The sequence below is a fragment of the Perna viridis genome, chromosome 7 (assembly GCF_037379345.1).
Source record: "Perna viridis isolate PV_CMFRI_1.1 ecotype Kerala chromosome 7, ASM3737934v1, whole genome shotgun sequence".
Taxonomy (NCBI): Eukaryota; Metazoa; Mollusca; class Bivalvia; order Mytilida; family Mytilidae; genus Perna; species Perna viridis.
Window position 1 is genome coordinate 10,594,912 of NC_142451.1, and position 15,980 is coordinate 10,610,891.

At 33.1% G+C, this 15,980-nt stretch overlaps 1 protein-coding gene and 1 long non-coding RNA gene across 3 annotated transcripts; one reads left to right on the top strand and one right to left on the bottom strand.

The window, feature by feature from the left end:
• The first annotated feature begins 8,423 nt into the window (after positions 1-8,423).
• Positions 8,424-15,682, top strand: LOC148611285 (uncharacterized). 2 transcript variants are annotated; one of them, XM_088591683.1, is made up of 4 exons: positions 8,424-8,597; positions 12,932-13,049; positions 13,945-14,124; positions 15,035-15,682. In XM_088591683.1, the coding sequence occupies exons 2-4, from the start codon at positions 13,034-13,036 to the stop codon at positions 15,493-15,495; spliced, it is 657 nt and encodes a 218-aa protein (XP_088447809.1). In that variant the 5' UTR covers positions 8,424-8,597; positions 12,932-13,033; the 3' UTR covers positions 15,496-15,682. The 2 variants fall into 2 exon arrangements, with proteins under 2 accessions (XP_088447809.1, XP_088447808.1); XM_088591682.1 differs by having other exon boundaries at positions 12,972-13,049.
• LOC148611286 (uncharacterized) lies at positions 14,307-15,256 on the bottom strand. Its single transcript, XR_015924100.1, has 2 exons — positions 15,115-15,256; positions 14,307-14,834 (listed from the first exon to the last, which is right to left on the bottom strand). It is a non-coding gene; the product is annotated as an uncharacterized LOC148611286 (long non-coding RNA).
• Positions 15,683-15,980: the final 298 nt, after the last annotated feature.

Genomic DNA, 15,980 nt, shown 5'->3' on the forward strand with positions numbered 1-15,980 from the left:
TAAACATGCCAAAAAATATTGAGTCTTTTTTATGCATTATGGTATCTATTTAATCCATCATGTATAATGCATGGGTTTAAAGGGTGTATACAAAAGCTCTCACTTTTAATTCACAAATATACCAAAGTATGCAACGTTTCTTCTTTCTTAATATATTTTCAATATAAGATTATTCCTATTAAAGTATATTTCAATATTTTTAGCCAGAATATGATTACACTCTTTAAGACTTAATTATAGGTTGTGGGTTCGTTGGGTTTGTTGAGGAATCATGACAAAAACCTGTCTGAATAAGGTAGAACCGTTGATAACAGTTTGACAAAGCTATTAATTAAATCTATTGCAGTTTAACAATGGAACGGTTGGGGCGTTGGTCGGTGCTCATTGTTTGGTCTATCTGAACTATTATATATATCAACAACAGTGCCCCGTTACACCCATTTCCTTATAAATATCTTTATTTACTCGTTTCTTGTCCTCTATGTTGTAATTGAACTATCGTGAAACAATGCTCGACCTTCTTTGTTGAATACAGATAATGAAACTAGCTGTTATTTTATCACTTATTGTAATTGGGTCTTGTTAACCATTGATAAAAACCCTTTTGATATTTTATTGTTTCTACAAATAAAAAAGGAGAAGAGCGAAAGTGCTCTTATTTTAAATGACACCATAGATATACGTTTCAAACCGCAAATACTTTTTGTAAATAAGTAGTCGTCTCATTTTGATACCAACCAATTTTCTCACTGATACTTTGTAACCAGAACCTTTGTAGGTTTCTCAAGGGCGGATCGTAGATTTCAAAAATTTGTGACTTCGCACGTACACAGTTTGGCAATGAAGAGTTGGATTGTGGTTGTATAATTAAAATCTATGTATTTTTGTGTTAACTAACAATACATTGTCTCAAATAGCAAAATATCAAACAGCTTTTATGTATTGTTTCATCTACACAAATGATACGATATTTTTTTTGTTCGGGTTTTCGATTCCAAGTCCAAGGCCTATATACTCCCTCGATATAAATGGAAATAACCGGATTTTTGCGTTAACTTACTTATAAATTCTATGCAAGTGCATTGTTATATATGGTATGAAATGCAATTGGGTACATTAGCGGATATTTTTAAAGAATGCGATATTTTCTATTCCAATGCACAAATGCATCCTTTACACATTAAAGCGACAACATTGTGTTAACCACTGAGAAGGAAATTAAAGAGGCTGAATAAAGTCCTTTTACGTACAGATGTAATGATATTGTGACGTACATCTATTCTTTGAAGGCTAGATAAAAATAAATTTGGTCAATATTTCAGCTTAGAATCATGTACATTAATCTGCACTGTGGGGTAATACATGTGTTTGTGAGATGCTAAGTATTTGATTCTGTTTCTATCCAAGTTTTCCAGATCGTTTCCGACCATTTTAAATATAATTCTTTTCAAAATTTCTTCTGCCTCTCAAGTAGCAACATTCACACCTTTTAATACTAGTCTTGATACTCTGTTGATGGTGTCTTCTAACTTTTACTGCGGAACGCATATATTTGACTGCAATGGCAATGTCTAAAATTATCGCCACAAGCCACACTACCTGCATATTAAAAAAAACAAATGGAATGAGTGTAAACCGACTAAGGCCTTAATTTATTATTAGAAAACAGGACACCGTATACAATAGGATTAAGGTGTAGTTACGTAGAGGAAACGGCAACTAAGCATTCCGTACCATACAATCGTTCACAGGTCTCTGCGACCAATGGATATCCACCTTTCACATTTACATGTAACATAATGTATGTTTATGCATATGGTCAAACTCCGGATAATTGGTCTCTTCCACTACTTTTGCCATTCCATAATAGTGGAAGAACATCAACGATACGGAACAGAAGCTGCATAGAAGTTTGACATATGGTCAACGTACATTTATAGTATTCTTTTCTGTTTTCCTTTTTTTGAGCAACGGATGCTTACCATACCATTGAAATTAATCTGTCCTATCACATTTTTGATAAAGCTCAGGTTGCTAACTGCTAATGATGTATGTTTTCAGTATTTTTAAAAATTCAGGTTATGTCCACATCACTTGGCATTGAGACCTTGCTGCTTCCCACAGACATTTTTTTTTTGCAGGTGGTGCATTGTTTTTCATTAAGCAATGCATACTTACCATATGATGACAATTAACAAGCGTTATCGGCATTTTAAAAGAGCCCAAATTACTAATGTTATATATTTTCAGTGTGGTTTTTAAATTTTTAAATTGTATATGTTATATCTATTTTATTATTTTGCTGTTTTTTTCATTCAATTTCCCATTATTTCACATATTATAAATATTCTGTGGCACAGACAAGCAAATTTTAAAGTGTATTTCTATAGTTGTTGTCCATATTCAGTTTTATCATCCAAAGTACGTAAAAGATCTTTCAGTAATGTAACTAAAACACACCTATAAAAAGATCAACACGAGTCTAGCATAAAAGGAAATAAAGTGAAAATGCAAAAACATGTACTTTTCTATAGATGTACTGAAAGATTAACTACTGTACTAGTCCTAAACTTTGACATGTTGTGAAATCCTTATTTCGATTTGGCAAATTACATTAATAAACAGTTGTAACAATTATAGCTTAAATGGTGAGAGAAGTCAACATTCCAAAGATTACACACCCCATACTTAATCACAAAAGATGTCAACAAGCCCTGGTATCAACTTAGTGCTACTCATCACTTTAAACCCCAGGTTCTTTTATACAAAGCCCCTCCCATTCCATCCTCCAAATTAAAAGATTATAATTCTAAACATTCAATATTTATTAACTTTGATAAAGGAAAAATACTTTTTCTTTACACTTAACACCAAGAATAATGCATTGGAATGTAATAAATGCAATAAATGTGTTTGTTGTTTATTAATCAATCGGTAATGATGTGATAAACTTGGTTGTCCACCCAGTACTATTGTAGTTCTCGAACTACAGAAAACAACTGACTCTGGGAAATAGAAAGGTCTCTATGCCACCGGATCAGAGTATTACCTGAGTGGTAAATTCTCTCATTGCATAGTGATCAGGTGACATAGGAACTAGGATTGCACTGAGTTATTGCTGATCTTCTCATAAGCGAACTCGACAGTTCTGTTTGAAGAAAAATATATGGTCACAAATTATGGGGTTTAAAACGATCTTTTTAGTCATCCTTTTGGGAACATAAAGAATATAAATGACCAAATGACGCAAAATGTTTCTTTGTTGTTTCTCACAATCTTCATATAATCTGTATATACATCAAGATTAAGACGATTAACCTACATACATTGTAGCTTGTAAAGTTGGATGTATCTGCAAAAAATGGTAGCCGAATTGAAACAACTACCGAAAAAAATGTTATCAATGGCTATCACGGTTTAAAAGATATACAATGAAGTCTGAGGTAAAAGAACGAATGAGGTGCAAATTAAACAAAAGTCAGGCAACAAACTACATAGACATACCAATATAAAAATACGAAAAGACCTGGCTTCCTGTAAACGCGGCGTTATTTCAAGGAAGCTGTGTCCTTTTTTGCTTAAACACAAATGGACAAAGGAATCTGCAGCCCTTTTCACAAAAGTCGTAAATTGTAAAGTCACAATACTTAACTCTATTATGACATCATAACTTACGACTAATTTTACACTTACGATTTTTTTGTGAAAAGGACCGCTGGACATCGTGAGAATGCGGAAGCTACGACAATAGACTGAGGCCATACATACATCTGCAACATAGCTTAGGTTTGCTTAAAATGATACACAGCTCATCTCTGTAGGGTAACTTCACAGTCTTAACTCCTCATTGTTCACAATAACTGCCTCATGCCTTTTTTCATATTTAATACGCTCCATTTCCAATTCATATTCAACACCGCCCTGTACGTAAGATGGATTATACCTATATAAGTTTCATTTGTAAATAAAGAAAAAAGAAATCAAAATTCTTTTAGAATGTATTCTTAATGAATTTTGATTTCTCATGCTACATGCAAAATTAGTTGATCCCATCAGATACTAAGGTAGTTCAGGACAACACATTTTGTTTCCAGAAACACCAAGTTGTTCCAAGTTGCTCATAAAATATAACTTCCAGGGTAGACGAAAGAGGACAGAAAATCCATGACACAAATCAGTTTTCATAGTCAGATGGTCTAATTGCCTAACTATTAGAAGTCTTGCACTGTACAAAAAGTCTATGTAGTTACGACAAGCTGAGGCATAACGTAAAAGCTGTGCTATGAAAACTCCATACGCAGGTAATGAAGGGATGTTGCACAGATGAAAGAAAAACTGACAATACGAAATGAGAAGTCATCGCGTTTGTCACATAGTTGGTCATGAGTTTTCTTGTTCCATCGATCTCTTAGTGTAGGTCAAGATTTGAGGCTGACTTAATAGTATCTGTAGTGTCTTTTATCTCAAATTCTTGAGATAGATGCGATGTATAAAATACCCGAAACTAGGATTGTGAAAAACATAATGGATTAGTTTGACTATGATCGCTCTAAAAAGCAACAAAGGTACATATTTTGATATCGGATAATCTACAATAATATTTGAATTTAGCAAAACTATCTATGAATTAGAAAAAGTTATCATAGAAACAATACATTCTAAAGATAAAGACTTGATCTTCGAATCATGTTTTGTTTATTTATAAATAGTAAATTATATTTCACACTTTTCATTAGTTTTGAAATTTGTGAATATCTGTATTCAAATGATTTCACAATCACACACAAAAATATGACGTCAGTTGAAATCATTTTTGTCAGATACATTTTTATAAAAATGGACAACGGATGAGATGGTTTATTCAACAGCATTCTACCTAACACCATTACTTGTTTAACTGGAATTTTGTTTTCTTTCTGCGTCAGTATAATTATTTATATTGTCTTTCAACGTAGTTAAACACTTCAAAACGATTTTTTTAAAACTGTTTAAATGACAATTCCTGGGAAAAAAAATAGTTTGTACCGTCTACAGCAACATCCAAATATTCGACATTATATCAGTTTAGGAACACACATGTTGAGCTTCACTCATTTGTCCGTATTATCGATAGTTTAGTGCATGTCTGTTTGCATTAATATGATAATTTTTTGTAATTCTTTAATACCTATATTTAGTATGAAAAGAAAGATAACTACAATATCAATCTGCATTACCATCCGTCTTCGGTTTGGAGCCTGGAAACAAAACTTTACTGTTTTCACTTAAATTCTATATTTTGACATTTTGTTATTATTTGTTCTGTTTTCACTGGTGTATTTGAATTCATTCAGTGTCTTCTTGACAAAAGGAAAAAAGATAACTACAGTATCAATCTGCATTACCATCCGTCTTCGGTTTGGAGCCTGGAAACAAAACTTGATTTACTGTTTTCACTTAAATTCTATATTTTGACATTTTGTTATTTGCTCTATTTTCGTATTTGAATTCATTCAGGAAAAAAGTATCAAAATCTTTTTCTTTTAATTCATTGTAAAAATGTTGTACTTACTTTTTTAGTTGAATGATAAAACAAATTACTAACAACTAGTATAATGTTTAAAAAATGTTTTTAAAATATTTCCCGAAAGGTGACCATAGAAGACCTCGGCGCGTGGGACACAAGCCAGATTTCGTTTGATATGTTCATAATTTTGTAAATTGAACGGAAATGAAATACATACAATGCAATTGAAATTATGAAATCAAGATAGATATCTCTTTGATATGTTCATAATTTTGACAATTTGTTAGGGAATTGGTTACATATATTCCGAGTTATCCATTTTTGATACAAAAAATCCCTGACATTCTGAATTAGTTTTACATTCCACAGCAACAACAAAAATAGTGGGAAACATAAATCAATGTACCAGTTATATCAAAGGACCTGCCTAATTTCTACATGGACATACCTAATACACTGAGCATTCGTTTCTGTCATCTTACAAAATCATACAGACATATATATTTTCAAAGAACTGATAATACTTAAAATGATGTAAAACAGTGTGCTTAAAATACTTAAAAAGAATGTTTGACATAAAACTTTGTATGGTAAAATAACAAACATTAATTTTAATATGACGTGCTTCAAAACTCTTTAGACCACAGTCATGGTAAAAAGTGATAAGCATTTCATGCAACGCATAGGCTGCGTCTTTTAAAAATATGAAGAATCTAGTCCTATTAGATTCGAAATAAATCACGGAAACTCCATTTTATCATTGTTTCACCACGGGCTGGCCATTTATGTCGTCATTGTACACCTCACTATTGCTCGGGGCAAAAACAATGCGACAAAAACGGCCAACCCGTGGTTGAACAATAATAAAATGTTTTCCGCGATTTATTTTTTAATTGCATTAAGCTTTTTTTAAGGGGATATGATTAGCAGGGAAAAGTAACGGGAGATATTTTTTTATTGTTATAGGGAAAAAAATTAGTAACCTCAAATTGTTTTTTAATAGGTCAGAATGTCAGTTAACTGTTCTTTTTATAAATTTAGAAGAAAACCTTCTACCATTTTTTTTTATAGTTTGGGGAATAGTGAAATTCCCCACAGAATCTTTATAAATATTGCCTCTATTAAGGCCCAATTATATCGAAATAAGTACGGTGACCTATGTGTTTACATTAAAATTCAAAAGAATGTTCATTCAATATCAAAACTAGAAAAACCAAGTACTACGTCGGAAATAATATCCACTAGAAATATTAGGTATGATCTACATCATTGTTTCATAATATGATACCCCAATCGAATAGAAAATTGTGTCCTTTTGAAATTTACAAAAAACAAAAAACAAAAAAAACAAAACAAAAAAAAAAAACTGCGTGGGTGAATATATATAAATATGAATAAATAATGAGTCAAGTTAATTGTTGTTTTTATCCCGTAAACAAAATGTCTATCGTCCTTATACAAATAGTATATCGATTTTGTATTTTGACTAATCTGAATATTGATGATAAGATTGCCTTGATTTCTAGATTTATTGATGAAAGGTTACTCTCTAAAGCACATGTATGCCATATCGAAATTTGCAATATTTACATAATTGGTATTTTTATATTAATACACCTCTGAGTCGATGACACTTGTAATGGAACGGCTCTGAGGTTCATTCGTTGTATGATAGGTGTTTCATTGAAATACGTATACACCTTACCGAAATTTGCAATATTTCATGTCTGGTAATTTTGTATTAAAACATTTCAAAAAGAATTATCATTGAATATAGTTGTATAAAGGTTTATAAGAATGTTTTTGTGAATAAAGAAAAAAAAATTTTGCAAGATGAAATTTATATATGAAATAAAATGCTAAACAATGTTGAAAAGGCAAAACATAGATTTTTAAGTATGTTTCATTATCAAACTCCGGGTTTGTTTTTGTAAGGAACAACAAAACAAAATCTAAACTTTTAGTCAATTTATTGATATACCAACAAAGCTTGCAAAAAATGGTGCGGATTTAAAATATGTTACTATACCTGGTGCTGCTGAAACATATTTGGACAGAATTTGATATGAATAATTCACGTTTATTCTCGTAAGTCACATAATCAGTAAAGGAGACAATACGCCATATTCTAATATTAAGCTTACAAAAACCCTTTATAAAATTCGACCTCTATTAAGATGACAAAATCCTCACTTGCATTAAAGGTAGCTCTTCCGATACCACATTTAGGAAACTGATTTTCATTGTGATAAACAAGTTGATGAAATACAAATATACCAATTATATATATTTCAAATTTCAACATGCTGTACACGTGTTTCAGGAGTAATTTCTAATCGACAGTATTAGAATCAAATATATAGGAAGATCTAAATCCAAAAACTAATTGTATACAAGATATAATTAAAACAAAACATTCGAAGCCAAATCCGTCACCAACAGGTTCTACCATGTGCAATACAAAGATTGAAGCCTCAGTGTTTAAGATAATACTGCAAAATCTGATCTAATTCAGGGTTAGACAATTCTGACTATTGGTTTAGTGAAGACCGTCGTGGACGCTTTGTCAACCAGCAGTGGCATTGAACCAGTAATTAAGTAATACTATTGGATATTTATATACATATTTGGCTGTTTCAAAATGAAATCGAAATGGCTAAAAAGTACATATTCGGAAAGATTGGCCATGCATTTATAACATGTCCGTTAAAAAAAGAAGAATAGTTAGTTTTAAAAAGTGTAAAAGTGGTATAACAAGCACATAAAGGAAAGGTAAGGCTGTCAGGTAGAAAACCGTGAAAATTATTATCGGGAATCTGTAAAAAGTTAATCGTGTAGTTAGTATAGCTTATTTATTCTCATGTATATTGCATTAATAAACTTCCGGTTTGTGTTCCTTTAATTGAGTATTTGTATACTTTGTAAGACAAGGGAAGAGTTCATACATTATATTTACGACTGATGTGTGTTTACGTGTTACAAAGTATATAAACACAAGTGTTATTTATACCCACTCGCTGTATCGGTGAATGCCATTAAATACCTGTGATAAATACACTATTTATGCCTTCAAAACTGAAATCTTAACTCGGTAAGTTTTATGTTTATATTCATATCTACAATGTTATAAATTTAAGGTATAAATTCTATGTTATATTTACATGTAAATAAATGTCCATTGGACGGTCAAGGTGATTCAATTGTTTTAAGGGGAAATCTTCCTTCAAATATAAGGTTTTATACATTATATATAAATTACACCTTGAATATTATTGATAATTATATATCATAAGGGTTGTCTTATATTGTTTCCGGGATAAACTTTGAACGTAGCATACATCCTTGATAAAACATTTCAAATGTATATACAATGAATATACATGTATATCATATCTGTACAGGTCCATGTAAACTTATACCACAACTTGGCGTCAGTCGTCTTCTCTATAACTACTAGACACCCCGTGCAGGTCCGGGTGTTAAAAGAATAGGCCTGCAGCAGCGCTAAGCTTGTCGTAAAAGGCGACTAAATAGTGCTCATAAACCTGGCCGGGGGCTAGGCGTTCTGCCCACAGAGCAACTGGGATATGTGCCCCAGGTGGTGGAATGGGGAACCCCTGGAGTGTTACATGCTTGGGTTGTCAGGCTGTAATACGCAAAACCTGACCGCAAACCATAGTGGTGCACCGTGTTGGGAAAGATGCCCGCTTCCTCGCACGTTAAAGAACCCTGCTGTGGTATTCGATTGCGCGACCCTGCCCATCCCTCCCTTTTATCTTGTGGCAATCAAAATTTGTCAACCCTATTATCCTTGTGCCCCATACTTGTTTCCATTTCATCATTTCATGTTCATTTTATTATCCATTTAATATTCATCGTCTGAATATAGATGAAATATTGCTGCTCGGACGTTAAACCCTAACAATCAATCAATGTAACTACTAGACAAGATTTAATGAAACTCTGCAAGAATGTTTCTTGGGGTATCCTGCGCAAAAACTACTTCTGGATTTTTATTCCTATCCTAAAGAACATAAAGGATAAGGCACTTGTTTCATAGTAAATCATAAAACGGTGTTCCGTTTTGGTTTTTGGACAAAGGTCTCTATTGAGTAGTAAATATTTAGTTGTAGGATGACACCTTGTTTTCGCCCCTGGAAGGCGAAACATGAACTTTTTTGTAGTGTAGCTAGTATCTTTACAATAATAATATACTTTTATTGATGAAATGATCCTTCACATATGGCATACGTTTTGGCGCACGAACATGTCCATTCGAAGTTGTAGGGTATTGTGTAATCAAGGGAACCAAGGTTATAGCGGTAATCAAAAGAATGTAATCCAGGGACAAAAACCAGACGTGGAATACAGACATGCACAACAAAGAACATACAGTAACTAAAATCATACATACAAAGTAACAAAAGCGAATGAGCAACTCGGACTCCACTAAAACTGGGAGTATGGACCAGGTGTACCGTTAGGGAATAACGTAACAAGTCGACAGTCATGTTCAACCATTTTATATACAAAAATATAGTTCACGGAGACGTCACTGACGTTAGCGTTCCAACAATACTAAGGCACAAAAGAATGTGAACGTATTTCGCACTGTATTTGCGACATACATTCTTGGGGCCGTAAAAGAAATAATCAATGTCTGAATAAATGAATGAATTAAAATACGAGAAATGTAACCAATGAAAGTTCGAAATTAGCTGTCCTTCAAATCAATATATTTTTGTTTTTTTCTCATTATTATTACTTATCACACTAATCACTTTAAAAATTAGAAGTCATGTGTCCATTTGTCAATATTCTTTTAAACGCGTTCAGAGGCTTTGCGCTGAGGTGATGCTCGAATGGTCTAATCTGTAGTTGGCGAACTTTAATCGTCTCCTGTTTCACTTTTGCTTTTCAGTTCAATGGGGTACAGTTTCACGATCGTTTTTAATGTAAGTCCACTGTTCTTTTTTACCACAGCACTCGGACATGTCTATCCTTTCCTGTGATAAGATTCTCTAACAAACTAACTTCCATCCGTTTCGTGGCTTCGTGGACGTGCTTTTCAACAAAAGTCGGCATTCCAATGGGAACAAATTGTGCTCCTTTACTAGCTGACCTATTCCTTCACTCTTATGAGGCTGACTTTATAGCTGATCTGATCAGAAAGAAAGAATATTGTTTGGCTAGATCCTTCAATCTCAGTTTCCGCTATATAGATGACGTGTTATCTTTAAACAATCCTAATTTCGGGGATTTGATACATCGCATCTACCCAAAAGAACTTGAGATAAAGGATACTACAGACACTGTGAAATCAGCCTCATATCTTGACCTACACTTTGAAATCGATGGTAAAGGAAAACTATTGACCAAATTTTACGACAAACGTGATGACATTTCATTCAGAATTGTCAACTTTCCTTTCATCTGTGGCAACATCCCTTCGGCACCTGCGTATGGAGTGTTCATATCACAAGTCATACGTTATGCCAGAGCTTGCCGAAACTACGCAGACTTTTTGTATCGCGCTAGAACTCTAACAAATAGGCTTCTGGAACAGGGTTATGTTGCTACAAGATTGAAGTCATCACTACAGAAACTTTATGGTCGTCATCATGAACCCGTGGATCGTTATGGTGTATCCATATGCACCATGAAAACTGATTTATTCAACGGGTCATAGTTTTCCTTTCCTCGTTTGTCTACCCCTGACTTGACTTTTTTATGAGCAACTCGGCGGATGTTTCTAGAAAAGCAGAGGACGCTTACCCTACCGGTGTACCTGCTCCATGCTCCCAGTTTTTAGTGGCGTCCGAGTTGCTCATTTACTTTTGTTACTTTGTATGTATGATTTTTTCTTTGTTGTGTATGTCTGTTTTCCATGTCTCGTCTTTGTCCCTGGATTACATTCTTTTGATTACCCTATTACCTTGCTTCCCTTGATTACTTTTTCTCATATTTAATATGCACAATGTCTCCGATGCTTATTATTCTTTTGTTGGAAATTGTTGAAATCTCGTAAAGGAGTTATTCCGGACCCTATCTATTCCATAAGTATATGAGTTTGTGCACGAATGTCACGTTTGTCAGTCCAAACATCAAAATCTATGTCAATAGCGGTATATGGCGACTTTGTTATCCTCCTCAAATAAAATAAAAGAGATGATGTGGAAGCGTCATAAAAATTTGACGAATAATATGTTAATGGTCTGTTATTAATTATTGCTTCTGTTTCGATTATAACGGTTTGAAGCATCTGTATTGTTAAATATGATAGCCTGATTGTCTTTCTTAAACATGATTTTGCGACGCTGGTCATCCGCGTCTAGAATCCGCCATACCAAGAAGCTCTTTTTGGAATGAATTGTCATTGTGTTTCATATTTCTATAGATTATTTCGAATTTTTGTTGATTTTGTTTCCGAGACGGAATGTGAATGATGTTTTCTAGTCCTCTTACTTCATTAATGTTCATTTGCTCAGTTTCAGGTCGTTTGTTATCCTCTATTTCCGAAATACTGCATAATATTGTAATTTTCTTTGATTTTCATGACGTCCACTTTTCGCTAATTGGTAACCATTCCGATCCGGTACTTTGAACCATCGTTTATTTTGCATGAATTCTGTAGCTAATGTACTTCGAGTCTGCAAGTCTACAAGTTATCGGTGTTTTGGCTATATCTCCATTAATCTGTATTTATCAGTGTCTAGATCTCGTCGACCCTGTTTTTAACGAATCTCTTCATCTGTTTTGTTATATTTAGCCACTGTATTACAGTTCGGATGTCATCCCAATATGTTATCCGTTTCTACTTAACGGTTTGCTTTATGTTTTGTGCTAAACGTGCTCCAATCAAGGCGGCTGTCATTAGCTCTACTTGAGGTAATGTCAGTGTTTTCACAGGTGCTACACGATGTTTTGCCATTTGACTCCTTCTCGTTGCATATGAAGGCTACAGCTCCGTATGCTGTCATTCTACAAATTCATGTAGTTTGTAGTCATTCTTGTCTCATGTTGAATCGGTAAAGTAACATCTCTCAAAGTCCATTGTATTAGTTGTCTTCGCCAAATCTGTCCATAACGAATACATGTCTTTGAGAGTAGGTTCACCCCAATTTAGTTTACTTTTCCATAGTTCCTTGATAGGAATTTAAGCTCTTATTATAACTGGTCCTAATAGTCCAAGAGGGTCGTAGATGCGGGAAGATTGTTGAAGTATTTCGTTAGCATCACCAACAATTCATAGGTACAAAAGAATGTGAACATACTTTGTGCTGTAATCACGATATAGGATGACTCCTTGTAAGAGTTATTGACATCAGTAGGTGAAACCATATACTACCCGATTCGAAAAGAGACGAGACTGATATATAAAGTATTCATGTTATTTATAATAATTTAAACACAATTTTAACCTAGTATCATTGAATTAATCCCAACATGTTTCTGAATACAACAGCTTACAGATTATCCAGTATCACAATTGGTGAACAACAATGACCTGGAAGGACTTAGTGTATCATGTTTGGAGTAAATGGTAAGTTTTAAATTAAAATGTAATATTAACCAAGTTTTTGCGGACCTTGGCAAATTAACATGTTAGCGGATATTAACTGGTCCGGTTTGGAAAAATAATTCTTAAAAGTCAATATCGCGAGCACTATTTTTCGTGTTTATTTGTTAACAGCGAAAATTGATTCATTTTATTCATTTTACGTGTATGGTAAAAGATTTATCAAGAGATTTACAAAACAAAAGAAAGAAAAATAAATTAAGCAAATGAAGGTTGTTTTTGAATTTTCTTTCATTTTCGCTATGTTATATTTGTCTTTAACAATTACTATTATTTAGAGGGGTACATACGAATATATCAGATTCCGGTCCTGTTATACGGTGAAAATTTAAGCTTACTTGATAAGGACTTATTGTCATATTTTTATGTTATAAAGATAACTATAACCGGACAAAAATGATAGATGTGTCAAAATTACGTCACATTATTGTTTTATGCAATTACTTATACATTGTAATATCCTACAAAAATTGGAGATTCAAAAGTGGTTTCGGTCCGGACATATTTAAAACACATTTGGAGAAACATTTTGTCAAAAGTTGTCCTTATACAAAAAGTGTTCAGAGTTGTCGATCAAAGTTGCCCATATCACCTGCAAACAAACAAAAGGTAAACAAAATTAAGTGTTATTTCACAAATTAGGCAGAATACGCATTTGCTACCAGTTTGACTATGGTTTTCCAAGTTATAAATAAGTAAACAACACAAAAGGTTTTGTTTGTGAGGTATAAGAAAATCAATTTATATATTATGCAATATCCATGTTGATTTACAGTTTTTTTCAGGGCCGAACTAAATATATCTCTTTTTTCAAATCTTTATGAGAACAATGATAGGGAAACTTCCTTCAATATTCCAGTGACAGAAGCACCAACGCCTAAGCCGGACAATCCTCCCTTTCAAGTATTAACGAATGGCAGTACTCTCAGCTACATCTTGTGGGGTGCTACTGCGTTTGCTCTTGTGATATTGAGTTTACGATTGATTATTGCTTTTATACAACGAGCAAGACGGAGATTTCAACACAATTCTCCTATTCGTAAGTTATGTACAATTATCAAAAAATATCTCAAATATCAAAAAAAACAATAACAATGCACTGACTTATCATAGAACAGATGTACGGATGAGGCTTAGGCCCAAGGGAAAATGTGAGGCCTCACCGAAAATTTTCAACGATTCGAAACGAATTTCTTTTTCAGAGTTATTGTCAAGTCAATACACTTTTAACATATTTATTCTGGAACAAAAATTAAAAAGAAAAATAAATGTAAGACATTATAACATAAAGTTGTATGTATTGAGTGACCGTATACCATTTGTTAATTTACGGTCAGTGTATTCTGAATGATCAAATAGAACGGTTGCAATACATGTATAAAATTAATTACATTCCCAAAAGATATACATTGAAATATATCAAAAACATTTCAGTAACCTTTCAGGTTAATAAAATTGTTAATATTTGGCGTTATATGAAAAACACTTTAACACTCAGTATGTATCTGACAATACAACTTTATATATGTTATGATTGGAACTGTTTTAATTTTCATATTTTCTTTCTGTTAAGTTAGTACTTCTTAGAAGTAATAAATTATTTTTTATTCAATAATATTTTATATTGTTATGAGATAATTCTTTCCGTCTCTGAAAGATTTCACAAAGTCCGCTAAAGGAATAGTCGTCTAATCTGCATATCTTGTTTATGCATCACTGTCTTTCTCTTGAATTATCAACATCGTATATCTGTATTAATGATAAGTTAAAAAGAGCTGAGATAAATGTCTGAAAGACACTCACATCATTATCACATGTACCTCATGAATGCCGACTTGTACGAATTATTATTATTGAAGTATTGCAAAATTGAATCTTTATCGCAATATAAAATCATATGAAATTACATTTGTCTCCCTTTCACTTATTATTTTAAATCATATTTGTAGATGAATCAAGATCACGACAATTAACAGATCCACCACCCAGATATTCTGATCTCTCTATTCAGACATTACCACCAACTTACAGCCAGGCTTGCATTCTTATCAACTATCGCCCTTCTGTTCCGAGAAATTTTGTCCAATTATCTTCGCCGACAAACAGTTTAACAGGTGCAATAAACAGCTTGAATAATAATAATGTCCCGGCCTCCCAAATTAGAATTGTCATAACTCCACCACCGTTAGATGACACTCTTGACGATGATGCTCCAACTAGATCATCAAATTATTACACAAGTGAGCCATTTGTAAATGATGGCTTCGATGAAGACTTTGAGGTCGACTTCACAGTCAGACCGTCATTCACACATGAAGAACAATCCTCAGACCAAAGTCAGGGGGAAAGTCCAACTCCCAATAGTACAAATGCAGATATGTCCTTGCACCATGCAATACATGTGACTTAATTCATGTAATGTTATTGTTATGAAGTGCCATTATTTTTCTTGTTTACTTATTGCATTGGTAATTTACCACTGTATTGTGATAAGTGCTACAGATGTTTGTTTTAAATTATGATTGATATGTAACACATGTGGTTTTGATGTATAGTGTTATATTATTACTTTATTAAAATTTAATACTGATACTTTATTTCAAACGTATTCAATGTTGTGATACGCTCCGAAAGAGAGCGTAAATGGCTGTATTATCGACTGGGTCCTGTGAATAATGGGTAAAAAAAGCAATATCTGGTTTGTGCATGTAAAATCGTGAGCTTAAAACGGTATAGTGACAGCTTCATTTTCGTAAACTTGGTAAATGTGATTGAGGACCACACCAATCTAGGAAACATAAACAAGCTTAGATATGAATCTGAGCATTTCATATATAGGGATGGTCAAAGAGTAATCAAGGGAACCAATGTTATAGCGGTAATCAAAAGAATGTA